The sequence below is a fragment of the Atractosteus spatula genome, chromosome 7, assembly GCF_055471065.1.
Source record: "Atractosteus spatula isolate fAtrSpa1 chromosome 7, fAtrSpa1.hap1, whole genome shotgun sequence".
Taxonomy (NCBI): Eukaryota; Metazoa; Chordata; class Actinopteri; order Semionotiformes; family Lepisosteidae; genus Atractosteus; species Atractosteus spatula.
Window position 1 is genome coordinate 34,365,547 of NC_142712.1, and position 26,949 is coordinate 34,392,495.

General features: G+C 40.7%; 1 protein-coding gene across 1 annotated transcript in view; it reads right to left on the bottom strand.

Annotated features, from left to right (window-relative positions):
* The window catches only part of cttnbp2nlb (CTTNBP2 N-terminal like b), a 53,038-nt gene that overhangs the window by 10,265 nt on the left and 15,824 nt on the right, over positions 1-26,949 (bottom strand). The window contains exon 3 of the mRNA XM_088921468.1: positions 1,826-2,056. Coding sequence (XP_088777594.1) covers positions 1,826-2,056 — 231 coding nt within the window. The remainder of the gene's footprint in view (positions 1-1,825; positions 2,057-26,949) is intronic.

A 26,949-nucleotide genomic window follows, 5' to 3' on the forward strand; every position in this document is an offset into this window, starting at 1 on the left:
TCATGTGCAACCTTGATGTAGTGGCAACATAGCTAGCTATGCCAGTCTGCCATGTGCATCAGGTAGGTCCTAGTGCAGTTGTTGCTGCAGAGGCATTGCAGTTGACATGAGTCTCCGTTAGGGAAAATGGCATAATCTAGTCATATAAGAAATGCCCTTAAAATGGCAGATGCTGTGTGCTTCCTAGAAACTGCCCTGACAGCGCTATTCAGCCTCTACCTCCAGGCCTTTGCCTCCAAAATGAAAAGCTGCCCTCTTTTGCTCATTCCTCTGGACCAGTCTGTCTGCGTCTGGGAGATGACAACAGAGCTATTGTCTGTGGCAGAAACTGAGGAACAAAACAGCAGGAGTGAACAAAGAGATCAGTTTTTACTTCAATCTCAGGGGTAAAGAGAACTATTGTGTGGCTCCTGTTCAGTCAGTGTCTGGATAGGGGCTGGGCAAAAATGTCTCATTTATCCTTGTGAAATTGGGTCTCTTGTACTGGATGGTGCTGAATCCTACACTTTTTAACATTCAGAAATTAATAAAACATTCAGCACACAATGTGAAGCAGACAGTTTAGTGCTACATAGTATATCCATTAGCAGAAAGCCGCTTATTTCTGATAAAGGTGACAACCCAGAGCCTATCCAGGAAGCACAGGACACGAGGTGAGACGACACTCTTCATGGGACGCCAGTCTACTTCACTTCACACACAACTAACTTAGGGACCAACGACTAGCAAACATGTCTTTTGGGAGATGGAAACAAAAGTGGAGCACCTGGAGAAAATCCACAGGAACACATGAAAACGTTTAAACTCACTGAAGGCAACCCAGTCCACAATCAAGCACAGAACCTTAGATTCATAAGACCATGACTTTTTGAGGATGGATGGATATACAGTACTGTTTAAATTGTTCTGCAATTGAAATACACAACGCAGAATATGCATGTTTAAAAGGTATGTTTCAGCCAAGTTTCAAAAGAAACATTGTTACAGTTTGTTAAATTTCTGCTTCATATTATTTTTTAATACATTCGTATATATTAGCTGAAGCCTTGTATTTTATAGCTATAGAAATGAAACCTATGTATTATTCAGAAAATGTTCAGGCTTAAGAGGTGAATACAGACACAGCGCAGCTCAAGTAAACTGGTTAATTTGTCCCAATGCCTGATACTGGAGTTTTGTCTCTACAGGCCACTGGAAACTTGAGAAGTACTGTACTATCACTATTGTTTGTTCTAAGAGGATTTGCATTAGCTGAAAACAAGGCTCTTCTTTTATACACAGGTTAGTGTGGGACTGGAAATAAAACCTTAATTGTCTTCTAAAACTATTATCTAAAGACCAGATTAAAAAAAAAACTATCTTAAATGACAATGGACAGATTGCATGTAGATTGCAGAGGCCAAGTGTGGTTTCTGATGACTCATCAAAATCCTGCACAAAGGAAGAGTATTGCTTTGCACAAATCAGGTTTAACATCCATCCCTTTTGTAACCACATCTTCCAATTCAAGGCTGGGGGGTGGGACTGGAGCCTGTCCCAGCATGCAACAGGGTATAAGGCCTCCCAGGATGGGATGCTAGTCCATCACAGGGCAAACACACTCAAAAACACAAATAGGCAGAAGGCAATTAAGCTACCAGTATGTCTTTGGACTGTGTCCTGGAGGAAACAGGCAGCAGTTATAACCACTTTGACACAATGCCACCCATCAGGCTTAACACTGATGTGAAAACCTACAGCCACAATCAATGAATCGTCCACAATGGCTAACCATTATCATCATCATCATCACACTCCACCACAGAGAGTGTTCCTCCCCACGTACCTTCCTGTGCCTGCTCTCTGCTGCGGTCAGCTGAGCCAGCATCCTCTCCTGCATCCTCTTGCAGTGGGACATGACCAGTTTGAGGATGGTCAGCGGACTGGAGCACAGCGGACCCCTCTCCGGCTGCGCCAGGCCCCGCCCCACCTCGCTGTCCCGCTGCAGGGCCAGGAACGGGTCGCTGAGATTGTACTTCCCATAGCGCTCCTGCACAAACGCGTCTCTGTGCTGGGCCTGGAATAGGGATAATAAAAAAACAGCTATTGACACCTTTATGAGCAACAGGAGCATATTCAAGTGGATTTTCTCTTCTGAGTGCTTGTTGCACACTATTTTTTTAAACTGAGGAACATCAAGTTAGGAGAGTAACCATCAAGGGTTCTGAAGTGCACAAATAAGGGAAGAGAAATTAAATTGGCATCATGTGTTCTGAAACAGTTATATTTGAAAAATTAATCAGCAGTTTATTCACAGTAATAAAAAACAGCTGAAAGTTAGCATTTGAGCATGTTGCTTTTCATGTTTTTAACAATTCTGTCTTACATGGGATGTATAGCTTAATGTGAAGATATTGGGAACATCTGGTCCTCGAAGTACTCCGGTGTTTGTGTCTGCTCTGCTCTGTGCTTGGTATTACATTCCACAGAAATGATCTCTGTATCAGGGCTCCCTGTTTGTAACACGATTTTAAAACTTAGTTTGCTCCACAATTTAAAAGACATGAACTTTAAAAAAGTTATGTTTGTTATATTCTGTTGAGCAAAATTCTTATGGTTGTTACATTTTACACTTTTTTTGCATCTTAAAAAAAAAAATTTGAAACCAAAAAAAAAAAAAGAAATCTTCTCGGAGATTTCCAAGGCCAAATACACGTTTTAATATTTTGCTCATGGTAAGATGACGTGTTACGGTTGTGTGTGGTAAAATCAATCCTGCTTAAAGAATTCAGTGTAAATATTAACCTAGTATAAATCAATATCATCTGACATCATGTGCAAGACCACACTAACTGTTACAGTCTATGGGAATGTTATCTGCTTGCCTGCTTTGGGATCAGGAATTACTAAACAGGAAACTGCGAGTGGAAGTCTGACAGCAAGTGCCTCTGTGCCTTTTCTGAAGCCTCCCGGACAGAGCCAAGAGAAACACAGCCTCCGAGACGCGCCAAGGAAAGGAGACTTAACCCTTCTGAAGGGGCAAAGAATTTCACTGCTGGAAAGGGAAGCTCAGCAGATGGCATCTGCTGACAGGCTCTTCACAGAAGCCGGCCCAGCTGTTTCGTTCAAGGGGAGGCTGGGAGTCACGCAGCTCAGGCTCCATGAGTTTCTGAAGCTTCACTGCAGGGACCAAGCTAATGATCGTCCAGAGCAACTGAACAGGCTGTCTCTGGAGAGCAAGTGGCAACAGGGAGAGAGCGTAGGGTTACAGTGTTTTAGTTTCTCCAAATCCAATACCAGCATTAACCCCCAATATAAAAACCCTCTGCTTCTAAAACTCCTAGTCAACAAACCCTTTCAGTGAACAAATGGGTTTGCATATTGGAAAGCCCAGGCAACTTTAAAAAAAAAAAAAGGGTTCCTAAAGAACTCTGAATAAGCCCTGGCTTTGCTGTTAATTTTATGGTACACTGAACAAACCTTCTTGTGCTCTATTGTCCTGATGAGATGCAAAATTGAGGTCTTACTGTGACTCTGCAGCTGCCACGAATATATCATTGTCTGCTCCTAGTCCCAGGTGGATGAAGAGGTAGATAATGGCTCCCTGTTAAGTGGCATTCTTTTAGATACATTGTGCATTGATGGCTCAGTGGACAATTGTAATGAAGTAGCTTTTGCTTTTTAATTATATAGAGATACAAGAGTTAATCAGTACTGACCCAACTTCAGATGTTCACCACCAGTGTAGCACGTTTCAGGACAGTCGGGCTATTTCACTTCCTCTCTTGAGTGTGCTATGCTAATAATATATATTTATAGCATTAAGGAACATAAGCCATTTCCTTCTAGATTGAAGCAACCTTGATAACCATATAATCCTTTGGGAGGGGGCGGGTATTCATACTTGAAACCACCATGGTAATGCATGAGAACAAACTTGCCTAGAAAGAACTTAATTTGCACCAGGAAAGGCAGCCACTGTCTGCCTATCTTGAGATGATTCTGAGCTATATCATACACCAGATAGCTGCAGTTATAACTGTTGCTGTTTTCTTTGTTATATAACTCTGAGAAAAAAAAAGGAAGAAAAAGCCCTCAAAACAGCTTCTATTAGACTGTTTTGGATTCATCAAGCTTTTCCTTTGAACAAGGTCACTGTTGGGTGATATCCTAGGAACAGCCAGCTCTGAGTGCCTGTTCTGGCATATCTTATTTTTACTCCAGCTTCTCAATAGGCTTTACTGAAGCATTAAATAAAATATTACAGGCCTCATTCATAAAGAAAGGGCCTAATGCACCTTTTTGAAAAAAGACAAACTCTTAATGTTACACAATCCGCAGAAAAAGCCAGAACCGCCTACAGGGGCTCTTAAATCAGCATCCTGAGAGATTTACATGGCACTTTATGACTTTACTGCACTGCTTTTGTGCTAAGAAAGAAACGTCAACTTAGCAGGGTGGGCAAAGTTTATGAAAAGGGCCCCATGTCTGCAGAGACTTGACATACAGGAAAAGAACACGGCACCACAGATGCAGGGTCCCCCTGCGGTCTCTTCCCGGCTTTGCTGACCGTGGTCCTGTCCATGACCTGTGTGTGGCAGGTCTGAGCTCATTCAGAGCATTCTTCTACAGGCACTTCACCACTGCCCTGTCAGCCTCAGGGCCTGGGAGGCAACAATTAGCTCTTTGATCCTTCCTGCCTTACAGTGCAAACAAAGAATGTCGGCCTCCACTCCTTTCTGTAGATTACAGTGTTAGTACAAAGAGCCCGTGTCCATCCTCTTGGTTGCATTTTCAGAAGGGGACATGGGAGATAAAAAGAATCTCTTACAGTTGGTTACTGTGCTATGCTTTGATTCTTTATGATATAGCCCCACCTTGTTTCTGTAACTTAGCACTAAATGGAGCCGACAAAACACCTTCTTATCTGGCTCAAGGACCCTAACCTGGGCCAAAATTGGGAATGTACGAGGTACATTCAAGGACACTTTTCTTCTGTTTTCCAGTGAACTTGATTTTGAGATTTTGAACTTGATTTAATATTGCATGGCTGTGAATGTCAGTGAGTATGCATCAACAGTAAAAAAAGAAGAAATTGTCCACATTTTCTGACTTAAACTGCATCTTCACTGTATAGCCACATAGGCAAGACAGAATTTTTTTAATGGAATGCATTAATAATTTTGAACACGTGTTGTATCCGATTGTCTTTCTTCCCAGTGAGAGAAAAGACCTGGGAACTTTTAGAAAGAAACGAGTGGAGGTATGTAACTGACTATTTTAGCTTTTGTAACTGCTTGCTTGACGTTTTGAGGGAAGTACTGAGTTTTTATCTGTTGAACATAAACCACACCTCAGTCTTTCAAGTGAGCACATAAGAATGTTTACAAACAAAAAGAGGTTACCTGGTCTTTCTAAGTCATTCGTCTTTTAATAGCAAATTGATTGGAGGTTTCATTCAGACATTCCTTTAAAAGAAACTGGGGTATCACCTTCAACAAGTTGCCCAGCCATGTTGCTCCAGCCAAGAGGCTTGGTACCAGGAGGCTCCTGGATTGACCCCCACTCATACTGCTCACTTGCTGTGTCACCCCGATCAGCTACTTTGGGGCTCCGTTCTGTAGATGAGGCATCTATTAGTGACTGATGCTAGCTTGCCTCCCATTGTCTATGTCACGTTTTGGATAAAAGTGTCTCGGAAACAATGACAGTAATTATTGCATGGAACAAGCTCCCCAAGCAATGTCATTTAACATGAGACACTGGCATCATTCAAGACCCAGCTCCATGAGTTCCTCTGACAAATTAGCTACTAACTACCAAATGGGTCAGGTGGGCCAGCAGATCTCCTGCATGTGTTCTCAGGGATGGTCTGGCTACAGAAGGAAACAAAATCCACCAGCCTAAATTTTCCCTAACTCCACCCAACCTTAGCTCAGGTACATAGAGGCTGTTTCTTCATCACACCATACCTCATAAGTTGTCAGGATCCTTTCGTTTTTCAACTACAGTGCTGTTGAAAAGCACTACAGGCTCTACAAGAACTACCTAATCAAAATGCACATGTGCTCTATTAGGTAATACACATTTAGACCTTTTTACGAACAACACTCTGTGGAATATTAGCAATATTCCAGAACTGTCAATTCTACAGCAGTCGATACAACTTTGTGAAAGCATGCTTAATAAATTACTCTGCACTTAAAAAGTCTGATATTTCCCAATGTGAACCAGAAGGAAACATGGAGTGAGTGCCTTGAAACAACAAATAAATCCAATTTCTGGGATCTTAGGGAGTAGATAGGGGCAAAAACTTTAAATGTTGTTCATGTATTTTTGACCACTGTCATTCCTGCTTTCAGTCCTTGAACCCCACCAATTCCTAATTCCTTAATTACGACCATACACCTGCCTTTGTAATTGAAGTACTGTATGCTTGACGGTATCCTCAGCTGAACACAGAAATCCAGATTATACAAAATCCAAGCTGACTTGATCATCACTGGAGCCCTGCTGTAAAACCTTCAGAGTCGCAAAGCAGTTGTGCTTGAGTAATGAGATTATTCAGTCCTTGTGGTCGGTGATATGAACGGTTGTTTCTTCTTCCCTTATCCTTGTTTGGAATCCCCAAACCAGATTGCTGCAGTTCTCAGTGTTATTATTTTGTTTTTGGATTCCTTTGAGGAATGCGACAAGATTTTTTTTACTTTTCACATCAGGCCGTTCGCGTATTTCAGCACTTATTCACTGTGGACTGACATCTTTAATGGGCTTCTCAGGGACCTCCATGGAAAACAAATCCCAGGCCGACTCTGCCAGACCCTGCTGCATGGGATTCTCCAGTCCAGAAGGGAATGCATCCATAACAACACTTGATAACAAAATAAACCAGATATGAATACTTACAACAGAACCTGGGACAAAATGTGTAGTTCCTCATTTTGCATTAAAAACATCATAAATCTATTTTCATCATCTGCAATGCAGTATTGTATAAGGATCTCTTGTCCTAGACTGGCCAAATTTCTGACCTCTGACCTACATGCCAAAGTAGTGATTTGTTGTTTTTTTTTCCCCGAAAACCCCTTTATCCTAAACACCAGATACAAATTATGGGAAATGAGATGTTCTGTAATGGGAGCTATCAATATCAGGACCTCCTGTCTACAGGGAGGAGCCTCAGAATAACTGGCCCGTGACTGAGTAGCAGAGGTGAGGGTTTTACCACAGCTTTTGCCTTAACCACTGGATCACAGCCTCCTGCTGGTTTAAATTGAGGCCCTTTCAGAACTGAAGCAGCAACCTCCCACTTCATCTGCTACATAATGGCAGTCCCTTCCAACTGTAATGTTATTCTTGCTGTTGTTGGGGGGGGGGGGGGGTGCCTTTCAAACTATGCCTCCTTCTGTAAAGAAGAGAAACAAGAAACAACCTTAGGATTGAGTAAGAGGCGGATTGGTGGGCACGTTGTCCGTTTGTAAATCACAAATTTATCCTTGGGACCTGAAAGGCAGACTATAAATGATTGTTTTCAAGTTAATGAAGAAACTCAATGAGGCTTGTGTCTTGATTAAAATTTGCAAACGGGACCCATCTCAAATTATCTATTAGGTATGCAACACAGGGAGATAAACTAGGCTTATTAGGCTGAAAAAATGAAGCACTGGTTGGAATTGGGAGTGGGGTACTAAACAATAAAAGTTTCTGCTGAGCTCTGTCTTTTTCAGTAACAGTTCAAAAATGTCTGAATTCTGTGTCAGTATGTTACCCTCAGATGGTTACTATAACAGACAGTGCTCATTGTAAATATAGCATAATAAAAATCTTCTAGGTTTCTTAATTTGGAAGTATTGGAGATTAAGGATGATGTTCTTAAGCCTGCAGAAACATGTCTTTTGTAGAAAATGTAAGACATCTGTGGCACCCTGTTTAAAGTTTGACTTGCAGTTTGCTACCTATTTCCAATCTAGGTGTTCTAAATTGCACAGTTTCACCACCACTCCAATTAACGTTTACTCTCACGCACCAGGTATGCAGATCCGCTGTTCTCCTTTGGCTGAGCTCAATACGAACTCTTCACAAGGCTAATCCGTGACTGTCTGTGTTAATTTTTCATATTGGTGATTCAGGATGAGATGCTATAAGCATTTGGTATCATTTAATCATCTAATATCATTCAATACACTGGCCTTTACTTCCAGTACTAGTCCTGGCGATTTCGTTTAGATTCGAGACCTTCCTTTCGTCATAATCTGGGTCGTTTCCTCCGATCAGATTAGTGCAGCCGTCTGTAAATTCCATTCATTAAGACGTCTGGCGCCCGTCTTTGGCAGCTTTGTTCCGTTTTTGACAAAAGCGGAGTTTGGCTTTAAATCACTATACAGCTTTACCTCATTTGACAAGAGGTATGTCTCTGAAATGACCAAACTGTAACAAGATGATCATCCTTTTAAAAAGCTTTATTGAAAGATTAAAAAAAAGTGGCTGATCTGTTTGCCTGCTATCTAATTCAGTACAGGTTTTATTTTTCATAAGGAAGATCTGTGAGATTAAAAGAACAGCACTGATATAGAGATCAGTAGGCGACAAGTAAAAATGGAGCAGTATCTCATAGGCCTGAACTTGCACCTCTTACAGGGGTACAGATGCTCCTGCAGGAACCCTACATCTATACCATGAGCCAAATTCTGTTCAAGTTATTCTGGACAAGACACCCATTCCATCTTTTTCAAACTGATACAAAGGAAGTGCAGCAGGAAATGCCACACTACAATGTATGTATCCTCAATAAAAAAGAAACAAAAAAATCTCAGAGCTTACAGTGAAGTCAAAAATTAAAAACTAATGCAATTGATGCCTGGGAATGAATTCACACTCTCTCCTCACAAATTCCATATGCTGTATGTAAATACAGCTTTCTGAGCAAGGGCTTCCTGCCATCAAGTGTTGTGTTTGTAACTTGCAAATGAGAGCCTGACAGGTTTGTTTTAATTTAAACCAAAGTGTATCTATTAGTAAGCCAGGTTTTAAAACATGGGCTGAATACTTTCAACTGTAAAAGCCATAAATTAGATTTTTTTAAACATTATTCATGTTTGAGAAATTGCTACAGCTATTTTAAAATTGCTGTTACTTCTTAACTGCTTCACTGAGTAAGGCTTAATAAGTCAGGTATGAGCCAGGAAAATGTTTTGATCTTTCCGGCCTTTGTGAAATCAGGCCTGGGAATTTGGCTATAAACTTGAAACAATTCCATTTAGGTTATTCTTATTAACAAATAACTAAGCAGTCTTGGTTTTCAGCTGTAAAATGGAGGTTTTCTAGACCACTACACATTTCATTTTCTTCTTCCCAAAAGACCACTCCGAGCTAATTTATGAATCTGAAAGCTGGTAGTTTTTCTGCTTCTGTTCTTCATTCCTGGATGTTTCCTTTTACTCTGTTCAGCTTTTGTTATTAATAAATTCCTTTCTCAAATGTATATTAAAACTGTACTGAATGTTACAAAAACCTAATACTGTAATATATAATTTTCACCACATCTTAAAGGACCTTATTTCCACATTCACTTTTAATTAATTTGTATATAGCCTTTCAGTGCTCCCAGGCTGAAGTGTAATAACAATAATAAAACAGAGCATAAAAAATAACAAAATTCAACAGGTGAATAATTATTTTACCAAGAGATGTTTTGTGAAAAAAAGATGCAAGTGATAAAAGAGGAGCTGGCCATTCTGCTTTTGCTGCTAATGCTTTTGCATTTCATACTGAGATATTCCTTTACACAAAGGGTTGTAGGAGTCTGGAACAAGCTGTCAGGTGATGTTGTTGACGCTGATGCCATGGTTTCTTGTGGAACAGGCTGGATGAGATCCTCAGATCAATTAGACGGGATAAGGGTATCCTCTCATCACGCCCTCTCCTTCATTTGTTATTTTTGATTTGCCATGCCAACAAGAACAAAAACACAGAATGAGAGGAAGCAAATGGGAAGAAAATGGTTGCTGCTCATTGCTCTGAAGCACCAAAAGTCTCAGCCTGTGCAACCTTGACAACCACTCCACCTGCTTCCCCCACTTTCAGCTTCAAGGAGTCTTGTAGTCTCAAAGTACGCTTAAGTGTATTATTGGGAGCAGCTATAAACCAAATGAAACCTCCTTCCTTATCTGGTTGTTACTGTAACCCAGCACATCAAAGTTTAGCGGTGCCTTGTTTCCTCCTGTTATTTCCTCTCATTCAGCTTTCACAAACCTTAGCCCCAGTAAACAGCGCTGAAAAGGCACAAAAGGATGTGAGCTGAGACAATGACACATTTTATTACACTGATGTGACTGAAGGGGATGGGGACACCAGCCCTCAAAAATCATGTTTTGCAAAAGTTGGTAAAAATTACATAAAATATTTTTGGAAATATTAATCTTACAGATTATAAGAACTCTACTCACCCATAAATGAATATTAGAAAAGTAAAGAATTTAATCTGTTCCACTATGGACCTAAAGACTTGCAGTTACAGTATAGAGATAAAATCTCAAAGATGATTAGAAGTTCTTTGGCAATTCTGAAAAATTCTGGGCTCTCCAAAAATTAGGTTACTAAAGAGCACTGTCATGCACTTAAGCATCTGGATCAAAGGATAGTCCATGGTGGTGAAAGTGGAGGCCTGGTGGATTTATTCCAGCTCTGAGGCTGAAGAAAAACCCCCAACACAGCTTCCTAATCTTCTTACTCCTGTCTGAAGCGTACTGTGCAAACCGAGCCAGATGGACGGCTTTTAGCAGGCTGTAACACCAATGGCTGACCAGGAGGGAGACTCCAGGCTGTGGGATTAGAGCATAAATTATTGAAACACCTGGGAGGGTTTCTGGCATACCTCTGAAACGCAAAGAGGTATATAGCCCTCTGGCATAGCCAGATCAGATTTTCCACCTGTCCTGAAAACAATCTTTATTATCGCAATGCACTAGGGTTTGAAAGACTGTCAGCTATAAAAGGAGATTTTTTTTTTAGTTTCCCTTTCATTCACGTTGTACAAGGCTGTGATCAATGCTATTGTAGACCAATTAAAACTACTCTCCCTTAGTGTGTAATTCTTGTCTTCTGTAAACAGCACTGGCTCTCTGTAGGCTTCAAGGCTCTCTTATTTATATGTGAGGCAATGAAAATTCTAGGTTATTTTAAGGGCTTATTGCATAAGTGCAGTCCATCTCTTCACCTGAAATTGATGGTTCAAGTTTTACTCTGCTGAAGACCAGGCTGCACACTTGAAGCAACAGATTTCCCAGAAGCTCCATATCTCCACAAACACACTGTCCATGCCCATTAGAGACTCTGCAGTTGTTTCAAACTTGCTTAAGGACCTACAGTATCTCTTAACTAGGGTTGATAAATTTAGCTTATTTTTACTGGATCAATTTTGTTTTCCCCTGTTCTGACTTCTCTGCATTACATGTGTGCTATTGTACAAAGATTTGAGTTTCTTGAAAAATACTCAAACAAAATCATATTATTGACATTTACTCACATAATGACATAACAACTACAACCTGTGATTTACTTTTATTAGAACAGCAAATGAGAGAAGGCCATTCGGCCTGTCTTTCAAAGTTTGTGGCTTGTAGCTAATTGGTTTGGGGATCCTCCAATCATTTCTTAAAATAGCTGAGAGAATTAGCTCTCACAACGTGACTGAATAATTTATTCCAGACACCCACTACCCTTTGTGTACAATAGTATCACTTTATTTTCCATCAATAGATGTTGAGTAAGGATTCTCATTTACAGTTTTAAAGCAGGTGACTATGACAACTAGTGCCTACTGAGCTGAAAACAGAAGGAACCCTGTTTCACGCTGTCTTGTGTCTGAAGCAGAGCTCCAAGCCTTATAGCTTAAAGACCCTTTAAGAAAGAACTAAATTAGATTCTTGGATCAAAATGCTTCTAAACTGCTCTAAGGCAAGATCATCTGAATGGCCTCCAGTCTGTAAAATATTTGTTTACAGTAATAGGAAATGTGTTAATGTTGTCCAATCCCTTTAACAAGTACAGCAACACAGCACTGACAGCTGATTAACTATTAAGAACTTTATAAGCCAGTGAAGAGGCTAAAATGCAACTTGATACAGTACTTAGTGTGACTCACCCACTCCTATAAAACCACTCCTGCAGTGCCCTGCAGGTTTTTTTTCAAAGGACAAGGGTCTGTTTGGTCATGGCCTGATATGGTAACAGTTTTTTTTCCTTTTTCTTTTCACCTTCTGATGTTTCTTATTGTGATGTTTCATCCCCAGTGGAAGGAATAGTCTTGCATGAAAACCTATGGGAATCACTGTGAACATTGACAAGGGCAATCTTTCTTTAGGGTGGTAATACACAATTTTAGCATTCAGTTAGTCGTAATATCAAACCAGAGGGCACTTCTGTGTTTTGTTCAATGAGACAGACAGCAGAAGAGCTTCTCCTGCTCCCAACAGATAATGTTGCAAAGTAGAGTTGCAAAGTAGTTTCTTGAGGTGAAATTGGATAAAAATACAAGCATTTTTCTGAAAATTATAAAAAACAAGAACAAAATTCTACTCAAGAGTAGATCAGGGATGGCCAACCTCTCCGATTCAGTAAGTATTTTAAGAACTACTGTAGGTCCAGCAAAAGGCTCGAATTTGAAAAACAGAAAACATTATGTCCCAGTGAAGTCTCAACACAAGCTCAATCAATACTACAGAAATCTGAGTATGGCAGAGCTCTGCAGCTGAGATAAGAGCCATTGTTGCTAATCTTGGGCTGGGCCTTTCTACCCCTTTACAGGGCTATTCAGTGCTTCGCTTATCTCTAGGAGTTTCATCCAAGTCATTTCCTCTGCCTCTGACAACACCACAGGCTCAAAGGTGGACGCTATCTACCCTTTTCCTCCACTGTTACTGTGAGTACTGAGCCAAAATAGGAGTGTGGAATGATCCCTGGCTAGTCTTTGTCAAAAACAATCCACCAGCTGAATTAAAATTCTGGGAAACAAAAACATAAATGTCTTCCTTGCTGGTGTGAATTTGTGAGAAAAGACTGAATTGTTTCATTCCTAGAGACAAAATGACAGAATTACAAGAACAAAAGCTCAGAGAATCTTTCCGCCTCACAATACTTGATGAATATGTGATACACATCCTGCTTCCTGATGTACTCCACACTGCAGTTTACTTGTCCATATCTTCACTGTCTGTACTTGAACATAGTGACTCCTATGCTGCATTAACATACCCCACATTAACAGAAAGCCAAGCTGTGACTTCTAAAACCTTTATGTGCACAGCAACATTTATATTCTCACAATTGTAAATCTTTTACGCAGCCTTGGATACAGACACCAACTTAGGACCCAGCATGAACAACAGTAACAACCCAAAAGTTTTGGCGCATGAATTATTCCCAAGAACTGTTCAAATAAACTATCATAAGAACATTAGAAAGGTTACATAGGAATAGGGGTCATTTAGTCCATCTTGCTAATTTGGTTGTGAGTGGCTTGGTTTAATGTTCTAAGTATCCCTTTTTTAAAGGATCCCACACCTACCTGCACGCATGTCCTAGCAAAAGGTTCAAGACTCCCACAATCCTCTGTGTAAAGAAATATCTTCTGGCATGACTGCCCCCATGATAGATATAAAGATGTGTTAATTATGTAGGCCATATATGACACGATCTAAAAGCAGAAACATTATATTAAATGTTTAAACATTATTATTTAATTACAATTAAAGAAATAAAATGTTATACTGCTCTGCAGAATAAGAAAAAAATAATGTCATACATTTACACAACAATAAAAAGCAACACAGCAAATTTAATTATAATTGGTGTTCTCTGTTTAATGTTTAATGCAATTAGTCTTCACTCAATTCTAATTTAACAAAATGGAGTTATTCCCTATTGGTATGAAATGTTTTTTTTCATTATTGTCCATTAGTATCCAGAAGTATTTAAAACATCATAGATGTGATTATCGTGCAATGTACAGTACACATATCTGTTAACACAACACTGCAAAAATATGCAGCCTTATATGAATAAATCACTTAGTAATCAAAGACAACTAAATTAACTATTATTCATAAACTGATCACGGCATGATGACATCATTTCAGTTACGCCAGGCCAGATACGTCTGTGTAGACAACATCTTTAAGAAAAATTAAAAAGATATCTTGTGCCTTGTACAAAAACTATCAAGAGACTTAAGAAATGTACAGAAATCACATTCCTTATCTCTTGAAAGCACACATTGCTGGAGCAAAATGTTGAACAAAGCCAAAAGATACAGTATTTTACTTTCAAGACTTTGACATGAAGTTTTGCAGGACTCTGAGATTTGGCTAGGAGATTACATGAGGCCTGATACCACCCCCCCCCTCCCATCCCTTCCCCTCTTGCCTAACGAAACCAGCCAATCTGAATATGGTGCACCCTCCAAGATAAATTGAACTTGACCTGAAGGTATTAAGTGTGATGGGAGTTATTTGGTTCATGTTCTGCTCAGACAATACAAAAACACTTCAAAAGAAGGAGCAGGAATGAAGAGGGGTTTGTCTGTATTGTACCAGACAGACAGCGCTATCTGAACCTTACTGGGCTTTTTTCCCCCACACACACCTGTACGACAGTCCTTTCAGGCTGATTAATGAGGTTTCTGGGGAAGCATTACTGAACTCCCAGCCTACTGGGTGTCACCTGGCCTGCACGCAGATGGAGGCTGGGGGAGTGCGCAGAGTTTGTGGGCCTGTGCAGGCATGACTCACACACTCCCACCAAGTCCACATTCCACTACGCTAACTGAAATAGGCCACAAATCGCCTTTTCTTTTCTTAAAAATAGCTCTCAAAGCCCCATGCAACTCAGGGGAAGGAAAGAAAAAACGCACTTCTGTCAAGTTTCAGAAATGGCTTGGCCAGGCTGTTCAAAGTGTTGGATCTTTTAAGAGGCATCTCCCTTAAGGTTCTGAGGTGTGTTAGCTACTAGCAACCAAACAAGCATGGTGTGCCAAAAGCTCTCCTTTAATTTCCAACCCTTCCTATGTTTTTATGCTCCTATGTTAGACAAAAACAGAAATTAAGAGCTGTAGGACTTCATTTAGGGCCTGAACAACCCGCTAGGACGGCTGTGTTTTATCATAAAAAGGTGTTTTCCTACAGTTTTAGAGACGCAAGTCCCTGTGCTGTTTGTCATTAAAGAGCTGGCATTTTGGAATGTGGTCTGAACACAGAATTTTATTTTGCTTCTTGCGATACTTTCTTCCATAAGTATATGCAATTACAATAAACGCTTCTCAATGATACAGCATCTGAGGTGCGGGTTGACATGAAGCTCTTCGTAAGAAATTAAATAATCAATTACAAATTCATACCGCGTTCATACGTTATCAGGGTGACATAGTAGTAGACAATCACATAGTCAACGATAGATGTAATTAAAGACATGGTCCACACAAGTACAAAAGCTGAATGACACTCTTTGTTTCAGCACCTCTTACATATAGTAAAAGTTCTCTCCTCTTGGGTTTTGTGCAAACTGATGGCATTTTTATTTTGAAACATTGTTCATACAAGATATGAAAGTCAGATGACTGTCGGTCAAGGCACTTTTAGGAATTGGTAAAGACTAACAATGTACTGTAACTAAAATGACCCTGAATATTTTAGGAAATGTACTGTATGAAATGATCATGCACAAACAATTATAAAGGTACACTGTAAAACTTCCCTGATCATCTTGCCTTTAATGTCAGGTTAAAATGTACAATGTACTTGTAAGATTTCATCTAGAACACAGAGTACAATTTGGGTCACCACATTATAGAAAAAGATATTGCTACTACGGAATCAGCCCAGAGAACAGCAGCTAGACACATTTTCTGCCTTTAAAGAATATGCTACAATATGCTAAGAGAACTGAATTGGCTCACCATGGCAGTACTATATTGGAACACATACGGTATTGTTTTAAACAAAAGGAGACCATTTGAACCAACACTGTATATTACTATTAGATGATTCATCTAATATTTTCATGGAATCGACTTAAGCAGCTTGACTGAGAAGCTTCTTCAAGACACCTATCAACTTTAGTGTGAAAAATGCCTCTTGTTCTCATTCTTACAAACTCTTGAGCATTTGGATTCCAATTTCATTACTGAATATATAGACATTTATTGAGGGGGCCACTTTGTCCATGCCATCCACGCTAGAATTTTGAGTAGTTGTGTGAAGTCCCATCAAACATGCTCTGTTCAAAGATTGAAGAGATTCGGTTACTTTAACCTGTTGCTTTTTAGAATCAGAATATTTCTAGCTAGTATATTTCTACTCTTGTCAACAATGTACAGTAAATCCACACCTTATGGGTACTTCAATAACAGGGCACCTGAATAAAATTTAGTATGGAAAAGCATGTTGCAATAAATAAGCATGGCAAAGGAAACTACACAATGTAACTACTCAATAAAGAGAAAACAAAAATTTCGCTGGCAAATGTCTGTGCAGGAATCAGTGACTTGTTAACAAAGCAAACAGCCTGCAAAGGTTATTTGCTTCAGTTACCTAAGACCTCATATGAGAAACATTTCCACTTTCTTCTAAGAAATAAGTCAAACTAGCAATGCAGAAACTATACACTGTCAAAACCCATTACAGAATCACCACAGCTGTTTCTCAGTAAAGACAAAAAAAAAAAACAGTGCAGAGAAAAGTGGTCCTAATCTTTTTAAACTACAAGGAATCATATGGAAAGAAAAATATTTCACTTTTCCTCATAAGGCATATTTCAAACACCTTCTTTTCCCCCAAAGTAAAGAAAACCCAAGTTATACTGTCACTGCCAATAGGTTTTGTGAACACATTACAAGATTACATGAAGGAAACTGCTAATTCCTCAGCTGAGTGATCCAGTGTTTGGTCAGTATAACGGGATTACAGGTACCTCCATACAGTAACATTTCTGGACTGAATTCAGGATACTATGAGCTGTGGTCTGTGCAAGTCATTTAAGACACTTTCTTTTCTAATCAAAGAAAACAAACCCACAGCTTATAACCTGCTTGTAATAGCTAATAGCTGTAATATTTAAGTTTAAGCTCACAATTTTTTTTAGAAAATAACATCATAGACCATGGCTTCAACTGCAACTGGTGCAATGACCTGGTTTGACATTTCAGTCCAAGACTGGAGCAGAGTGAGAATGTGCAATTCATGAAGAGTGACATACAGCAAACCAGTGGCTGTGCAGGGAACATTCTCTCACCTAAGCACTTCATTTTGACACCCAAGTGCTTAGGATTGACAAATAATGATACAGAACCTTCAAGGGATGGGACTATTAGAATTCCAGAACGAATTCTGGTTTTCGTTAGAAACCGAGTTTGGAACAATTTCAAACTTGATGGTTTTGCAGGTCTTGTAACTATTGGCTGTTATAACCATCTAGGCAACCTGCCAAATTAGAGCCCTGGAGCTGGAATAATGAAAGAAGGTGAATTACAAAAATCAGAAAAAAATTGTCCTAACATTGGAAACTTCTTGTAATTCCTGACTGTAGTGTAGCTCCACCCGGGGTGACCCAAACTGGCCATTCTGTGGCGCAGCCCCACTACACAGCAGGTCAAATTGATAAGCAACTGCTTCATCAGCTGAAATAAAGTGGAAATGGAATGCACAGAACTGTTTTTTGTTAAGCCTTTCCATCAAAATCATGACCCTTCCTGCTGTGTTCTGGAGATTCAATGCCTCCAGTGATAAAAAATAAATCACAAAAGGCCTTTATTTGGTAAACACGTTTATGTTTTGTATACAGAAGAAGATAATGGTGGTGAGACCACTGTGAATTAAAAAAAAGAGATAAGATGCTGGATTGTTATAGTCAGTTCAGAGCCTAACAGCACTGTAAATCCATTCTTGCATCCTGTCAGACGACAGGTAGGCAGTTTCAATTACTGCAGCTTCAAAAGTTTTGAAAGCAGCACCAATATTCACAGTGGTTAACAATACATTTGCAGCAAAATGTGGCAAAGCAGAGTGAAGTTTAGGCAGCCATTGCAAAATAAATGCATGGTACAAGTGCGCTTTTGTGCCTAAACATACAGGAGGTAACAGGTTTTGGCAGCTGGAGTTAAATTCCATTTCCATTCAACCAGGAGAACAAAGGTTTGCAATTGGTGGGTCATCATCTGTCGGGACACAACAAGAAGCTGCAGGGCAGAGAAAAACCTTAGCTGTGAAGAAGGGAATGAATGCCTGCGGTACATCACTAAGCACAAAAAGGAGTAGGCACAAACAAATCAGTATCTGGTTGCTTGTCCGTGTGCCTATGTAAGGATCTTACCCAGATGCCTGTCCTTGTCTGTGTCAGTCGCTGCTGATATTTAGGCCAAAAGATGAAAATATTTGTAAAAATATTGTGAAATTATTGAAAACAGTTGACAATTTTGATACAAATAGTTGAGGGCTTAGTTGTTATTATTTAAAAGCAAATCACTTCAGCAAAACCCAGATAGCCTAAGTGTTTTTTTCAGCCAACAGACTTTTTTTTTTGTTTAACCTGCAAGCAGGTGCGTGTATTTGTGTTAAATGAAGCTAGTGACCCGTGGTGATACAGATTAGCCGACGTTTCAGATTCTTTTTTGTTTTGTGCCAGGGAAATGGGCCCTGGCTGCCGGCTGCACAACTTCCAAAACAATTAGACAGCAGGAGTTTCTCAAATCGGAGAGACAGGAAAAAGCTGCCTTCGGGTTTTTTTTTAACAAACTTGCTGTGTACATACAGTACACCCCCTCCCCCTACCTTTCTCTCCGCCAGACGGACTGAGCCAACCCCTTCTCAGGGGAGAGAGAACAGGCATTTCCCACAGAACTGATGGGCCTCCTGAACCTAAACCAAACAGAACTGTGCAAAGAGGATTTTAATATCCAGTTTTAAGCGTAACTATGAGAAGCAACAGAAGAAAATTGTTTTGACAAAACTGGACCATGCAGCCATGTTGTGGATTGCTGGGTTCAATAAACTACTCTTCTCCTTGCAGTGCAATTTTAACTAACAGTGGCAGGTTAAAGTTTTAAACCAAGGACTTTTGGTCCAAGGTGGGCCTGCTGGATTCTCTTGGTTCCCTCCTCAGTTCAGTTCAGAGGCTTTTATTCAAGTCTAAATGAACTATTTTAAAAGTGAAGAACACATTCTGAGGAACGCCTAACAGACAGCTTACTAACCTCACTTGGTTGCTGCAAGGGTGAGGGGAATGTGTAGGTGTCCCATTTGGCCAATTTTTAATGGTTGGATGGATCAGCCCAGCCAAACTGGTTATACATTTTGTTTTTCCGACTTCTGTCAAGTGAGGCGTTGAAATCCCTTACGCCTCTCATCCTCAGGGCTCTGGGTATTTGTGACAACCGCTGCCTACGCTGGTAAGAAGCCATCATCACTCCTTCAATGCTTCGCTTAATGGGAAGAGTACAGATTCCCCTGCAGCAAGCAGGCATGGCACTGCTGTCACCAAACAGCCCCTTTCCAAAAGGAGATGGAATACAGGCAGGAGCCCATGCCAGAAAACAGCTCTTACACACCAAGTATGAGCATTAGAATCAGGCCACCTGACAGAGATATGACTCCACTAGAGTCTCAGACTGCAGAACTCTCATCAGAAAGGGGCTAATCTCAACAAGATCAACCATGAGTGTTAATCACAGCTGTAGTTCTTACTCTCCACCAGGTTTATGGATGTATTGTTGGCTATGAGTCAGTCCCTTGCTGGTTTGCTGGAATGGATATACCTGCAACAACCAGATTCACACTCACACCTGAGTATCCTGACCTGAAATGACACAATCAAGCATAAAGAGATAAATAAGTTTGTTGGCGGAATCCAATGTTTCCATTTCCTGTCTGTTATCACAGCTGGTGTTTTGTAGGAGCAGGTTAGAATGGCACCTGAAACTGAATTAACACTCCAAACTGAATACCGGCTACAAAACTCATTCGGCAGAAAGAACTGAGAAAAAAGTCATTCCCCCGACGAAACAGAGAAGAGTACCTCACCTAAATACAATTTTCAAGTTTTGCCAGTTTCTTCTAATCGCCTACAAATTTGTTTTTAATTAAAACTGTAATTTCCACCTGATTGCATAACTGAAATAAAGTGACAGCTCACACATGGGAAATTCAACACATACTGTACTCTCTGCCCATCAATTTTTTTTAAACTCCTGTTGCTGAACCCAAAACAGACAAAAATAAATAAAAAACATGTATTTAAAAAAAACCAGCAAAATATTTGTTTTTCAAGCAATTGTAAATGAGAAAATGCGAATCATTAAAATGTTTAGCTGCCTCTCAGATCGCAGGCTTAATTGTTCCTGGTTTCCAAGACAAGCCTGCCAGACCTCAGTGCTTTGTCAGTGTCTTTGTCATTATACTGCATAGCCTCTCCTTCAACACTGTGAAACAAGACAAATATTATTAACTATTGTACTAGTAGGACTATAAACATGGGTGGCATGGTGGCACAATGATTAGCACCCCTGCCTCACAGGGCTGGGATCCTGGGTTCCATTCTTCAGGTGCTATCTGTGTGGAGTTTACAGTATGCACTCCCAGTGTCATTTGGCTTCTGACAAAATTGGCCCTGGTGTGAATGTGTGCCTTGAGATGGACAAGGCAGGGTGTATCCTGCCTTGCGCTCATTGGTTTAGAAAACATTAGGAGTATACGATAAACTGTGGCTTTGACATTTAAATTATTAAAGGAAATTTGCAGTTCTACCCACTCCTTATGAAAAAGTCTTTTATTTCTAGTAAGGGCCATGGCAATCCAGAGCATGCTTCAGCAGTACACAAGGAAGGACCATACCATGGATGGGATACCAGTCCATCACACGCACACATATACAGGGGCAATTGAGATAGACTGATTAAACTAGCCAGCATGTCACTGGGGGATTAGGGGGAAGATAAGAAACACATACAAACATGGGGAGCACATGCAAACTCCCCAGACAGGCACCCCAGGTCAGAAACAAACCCAGGACCCAAGAGGCACCCCTGAGCTACCACACCTACAGTACATTTTTCTATAGAAATATTGAAAACAACACGAGATTCAAAAATTCAGAGCATGGATTCAAAATGAACCGGGTAACTTTAGCTCCTGGGGGGAGCTAGCCAAACAGAGGCCTGCCATTAGCTCACAGTTTAATAAGCATATGGACAACACTGAACACAAAATGGAGCAGACAGAAACACACCAAGACCCTTTACTGCATGGAGGACCTGACACAGGAGGCTAGGGTTTGTCTATTATCAATGAGCTCAGAAGGTTTTGTGAGAATAATCTCATGGTAAAATTAAAAATTAAATTAAAAAATCGCCTATGTTGAAATTAATTGTTCACAAGTGGTAGGTATTCCAGTTCCCAGGTACACAGAATGAATAAATGAACGACAGATTAAGTATGTTTCAATTAAATTTAATGAATGGGGCAGAAAAATGAACTGGTTAGAAGAATTACAAAGTCACATGTGTTTCTACTACTTTTTTAATAATAATAATAATTAATAATAATTGCTTACACTTATATAGCGCTTTTCTGGACACTACACTCAAAGCGCTTTACAGGTAATGGGGACTCCCCTCCACCACCACCAATGTGCAGCCCCACCTGGATGATGCGACGGCAGCCATAGTACGCCAGAACACTCACCACACATCAGCGATCAGTGGGGAGGAGAGCAGAGTAATGAAGCCAATTCATAGAAGGGGGTTATTACAAAGAGTTAACATATAGGTAAAAGCATTAAGGAACAACAGTTTTTGCTCTTTAAGCTGTGTCAATTACAGAAGGATATTGGTCTTGCTCTTTTATTATTATCACTGATTCAGAAACCAGGGCCGCCTCTGTCTGCAGCTGGGCTAGACCAGACCTGCTCTGCTGGATCTGCCTTAACAGCACTCCTCCCTAAAATTGTCTTCCACAGCCTATGGGCCTGTCGACTCTCTTTTGTCAGCTCAGACCACCCTCAAAATTAACCTTTTACTCTTTCCCTGCTGAAAGGTTCCATTATATCCCTGAATAAAATTACTTCACAAACAGGAAGATGCGAGCAGGAAGGTCTTTATAAAGGTTAACATTATTTTTATACCATTTCAGCTTGCCGTACATCTTGGAAAATACAGAAAAGAGGGATTTTGCAGGAAAGCCACCATCCTTCACGTGCATTTTTTTTTCCCACATGTGCAAGTACAGTGAGCTGAGCCGTGCCACACAGGACCCGGCCTTGGATGTGGGAGTGGAAAACAAACAAAGCCATCTTTCTCAATCACTGCTATCAGCAATTCATTCCTTTAGTGATTTCCTGAATTCACCTTGCCCTGTTTGCTCATTGCACTCTCTGTGATAGAGCACTTTTCCGTTGGTGGATTCTGAAGTTGTAGTAGCAAAAGCTCAAATGACGTGTTAACAGTGTAGGCAGCTGCAAAGATACAATGCAACAGGGCAAACGGAGTAAATTCTCTCTTCTTCCCCTAGCTAGGCTATGAATGAGAAGCAGCAAGATATTCTATCTTAAGACTCTTAAGGAGAGAGAGAGGAGAGTGAGAGGGGGAGAAATAATGAAAGAGAAGGGTGGAGAAAAACAGGGGAGTCAGAGAGGAAGCGGGAGAGTTGTTTTCGAGGGGAAGTGGCCGAGCTCGGGAACAAAGGAACATCCCCCTGAGGGCTTTGAGAATTCGCCACAAGCTGGCAGCCTCCCTTCCCTCCAAGGAGGTCACAAAGAAATCATTCTGAAGAACTGCAAGACTTAAACAGACAGAGCTCCTCCAAGGCAAGTGAAACACTTCACAACACCAGTGGGATCCACTGCTTGCCGTCTGCAGCTGTGCAGTGGGAAATGTACTGGTACCATGTAGTTCTCAGTCAGGCATATACAATGCTGTTGCAGCACAGACAAGGTCTGTCTATCCATCAGTTTTCTAAACTGCTTTATCCGGTACAGGGCCATGGAGGACACCAGAGGCTAACGCAGTGAGCAACGGGCACAAGGCAGGATACTCTCTGGACAGAACACCAGTCCATCGCAGGGCACACACAGTCACAAACATACAGTACACACACACAGCAGGGCCAATTTACCTACCAATATGTCTTTGGAATGTTGGAGGAAACCGGAGCACCTGGATGAAACCCATGCAAATACAGGGAGAACATACAAACTCCACGCAGATAGGACTCCAGGTCTGGGATTATTCCCAGGACTCCAGCACTGTGAGGAAGCAGTGCTGTCCACTGTAGAAAAAGCAGTGTTCAACAGATACTAGGTAGTGTGGTTAATGAAAGTACCATGTCATTGTGGGATAGGCTGATATGGAAACACGGCAGACTGCCAGTCCATTTAAACCAACCACTCCCTCCCTATAGAGAATTAAGTTTTGAAAGTGGACATTTCAGAGTTGTCATTTTGATGTGGAGCGCAAAAGGCACACGCAGACAGGCAGCCTAAGATAAGGGAGGCAAAGTAAGCCATTTTCCCTTCTAGGGAAAATGAAAACTTCACTTGCTCTAATAAAAGCATCTACTCGCACAACTCAACTCTTGTTAGCCTACATTTGCTCTAGAATAGCCACAGTTAGTGACAAATAGCTTAGGAGCACTCAAAAGAACCATGACTGATTTAATGAGCCATTTGCAGTTTTGCTGTACAGGCTGCGTGCAGTTAGACATACATGGCTTAATCTTGAGATGGACTTATTTGATTTTGGCAGTTCATTATTTCAGTTTGTTATTTTGCCTCAGGCCTTTAAGGAGAATCTTGTGGTTAGACCCGGAGCTTTATTGTTTTTCTTTCCTCACTAATGGTTTCCTGGAGTAAACATTTTTTTTCTGCAAATAATTTTAAAATCCCACAAAGGACAGATAAAGAGGGAGCTTCCTGCCCAGATAAGGAGAGAGAGAAGTCCAGTATAGGCTGGTCATTTCCACCAAGCATGAGCTCTGTGTCTCTTGTTACACTGTGAAGCAAAAGCAGGTCAGTGCCGCAGGGCCAAACCGATCACTTTGAGAGAAATGGGCCACTGGTTCCTGGTTACTGTAGGTTCCCACGGATACAATGAATGGTATGCAGTTGGGGTTCCCCATGAACCTGTCAGTTCTCTCTGATTGGTCACAGAAAAGCACTCTTCCTCTAACTGGAATGCTCAAGATTCAAACAAATAGGACGCTTCCTCAAAATTTGTCACCTTTGAACATTTGAAAAATGTCTGGAATTCTGCACCTCTGGAGGACAAGTGAAAGGAGACTCAAAGTTTGACAAAGTCTCTTCAGAGACTTTTCCCTTTCTTGTTCCATTTATATTTCAGCTACCATTTATTCCTGACTACTATTTCAATAGCCACCATGCTTTGGCACTTCAAAAGAAAGGAAGCCAACAGATAATTTAAAGATACTGACAAGATTGGGTGGCTAACATGGTGCCACAGTGGTTAGTGTTGCAGCATAAGGGCCCTGGCTTCAATTCTGGACCTGGGGTCCTCTCTTTGTGGAGTTTGTATGTTCTCCCCATGTCCATGTGGGTTGACTCTCATGGTTATAAGAGTGGAGGTTAATTGGCTTCGGGGAAAACTGTCCGAGGTGCGAGTGAACAGCGTGTGCCCGGTGATGGACTGGCGTCACAGCCAGGATGTATCCAATCTTGCGTCCATTGCCTGCCAGGCTTCCCTTGATCCCGAATTGGATAAAGTGGCAAGAAGTGGATTGATATAATTAACTGGGTTCCACCACAGCTTGACCATCCATCTGACCCAATAGAAACTAGTTTTGAGACAGTCATTCATCAACGTTCATTCAAAACAGCACCCCAGATATATAAGACTACAAAGAGTGTAATCAAAGCCGACTATAAAGAAACAATGAAGGCTTTGCAGTAAGAAACTGAATTTATCTTGTAGGTTTTCCAATTGGAAATAAGCTTTTGTTCCTAATTTGAATGCATAAAAACTCAGGCAGGCTCCATAGATGGGGAGGAGAACCAATGGACCCCTGCTTTGTTTACTTCCCTAAGCGTGTGAAGAATTTATTTTAGAAAAACTGGGGGTCTGGGACATCGTGACAGGACCAGTTATTTGTAAACTCCTGTGTTGTGTTCGGACGGAGAGGTCAGAAGTGTCGCAGGCACTCCTTCCTCTCGCCACCCCCACGCTTGTCGGCAGCTTTCCTGTCCTTCCTGGCTCCGCTTGCTCGCGCTGCCTCTTCCCAGAGGCCCCCTGCCCTCCCAACTCCATCTCCAGGTCTTCTCAGAAACATCTCCTACTCCCCGTGAAGCATGACACTGTGCGCAAACAGACTAGGAAACAGGAGACTCTAGGAAATATTCATTTGAATTGTAATTCCTGACTTGTCAATATTAATTTTCTGCAGGAACTATGGAGCAACCTTTGCCAAATTCTTTCTACACGAGACTGATTAAAAACCTAACACAACACAGTCTGACAGTTCTTGGAAGCATGTTCAACCTGGAAAACAAAATTACTCCCAATCCATCCCAGATGGAAAAGTGTAACTGATTAATAAACAGCAGGCCCTCTCCTGACCCTTCCCTTTGTCAGACAATTTGAATCGTTTTTTAGCTTGGCACTTCCTTTCTTTTACAAATGACGTGCACATTAAAGTCACCAGTACGTTTATAAATGGGTTTCCTCTGGGTGCTCTGGTTGTCTTCCCATAGTCCAAAGTCATACTGGTAGATTAAATGGCTTCTGGTGTGATTGTGCTTGTGTCTGTGTGCCTGTTATGGACTGGCATCCAGTCCAGTGTGTATCCTGCCTTGAGCCCATTACTTGCCAGGATAAGCTCCAGCTCCCCGGCAACCCTACAATATATTGGATAAAGCAGTTATGAAACATATGGATGTATAAAGGAGGGAATATTCGGAAAGAGTTAATAAATATCAAATTAAAATTAAATAAATCTATATACTGTCTGTATTCTAGCCTTCTGACAATACCAATCCTATTCTCTGGTCCTCTGACCTCAGCCTTTGAGTCCAGTCCACTGTGTCAAACAAAACAAATTTTCTTTACGTGTCCAAGGAAATGAGGTTGAATTCAATGTTCATGTTTAAGCTATTTTGTAGATGCTGCTGAGAAACACAAGTATACTGCGCAAATCTCCAAAAAACAAGGTTTTGAAGACAATATTCACCTCCAGGAATAGAGACCCCTGTTGTGAGGTTATTTTTGCTGGACATTTTTCATTTGTCTGAGAATATAAACACATAATAAGCTTTGCTTATAAACCCTTCAGGCAATGTTTTTCCTGACAACAGATGACCAATGAAGTGTCTGAATGTCAACAATGAAATTATTTATTAGGTGCTGCTGATAAGCTAAAGTACACACTGGGCAAAAAATACAAGTCAATATCTGAAGATACTGAACTATTCATTTCTTCTATTGTAATCCAAGATTTCCAACCCATTTGTTAGTCTTTCTGTTAGTCTGCTGTTTAAGATTACCAAGACAGAATATTTCTCATTACGTGTACAAGTACAACATACGTGTTTCAGGATTATGAACCTAAGGTATTACAACGATATTTACATACAACACACTTTTGGAGTTTTGCCCTTTTTATAAACCCCTGCGAGGTTAAAGGAACTGAAATCACTGCACTGACTAGCTAGATGTAGTAAAATTACTGAGACTCTATGTAGAGGAACAGAATATAGGTTAAGTCTTCGGTATGGCCACAAGCCTGAGTACACATTGAACTGCAGCCCTATCACTCAGCTCCACTGCTGTGTTAACAGAGCAATCAGATCAGTCATTTAAACGTTAACAGGCAGGATTAATGGGACAAATAAGGTGATGAAGCAAATTTCAAAGGCCTTGTGCTAAATACCCCTGCTCTAATCTAACTCTGCTGTATTTTAAGAAGGAGTTTTAAAAACAGAAAA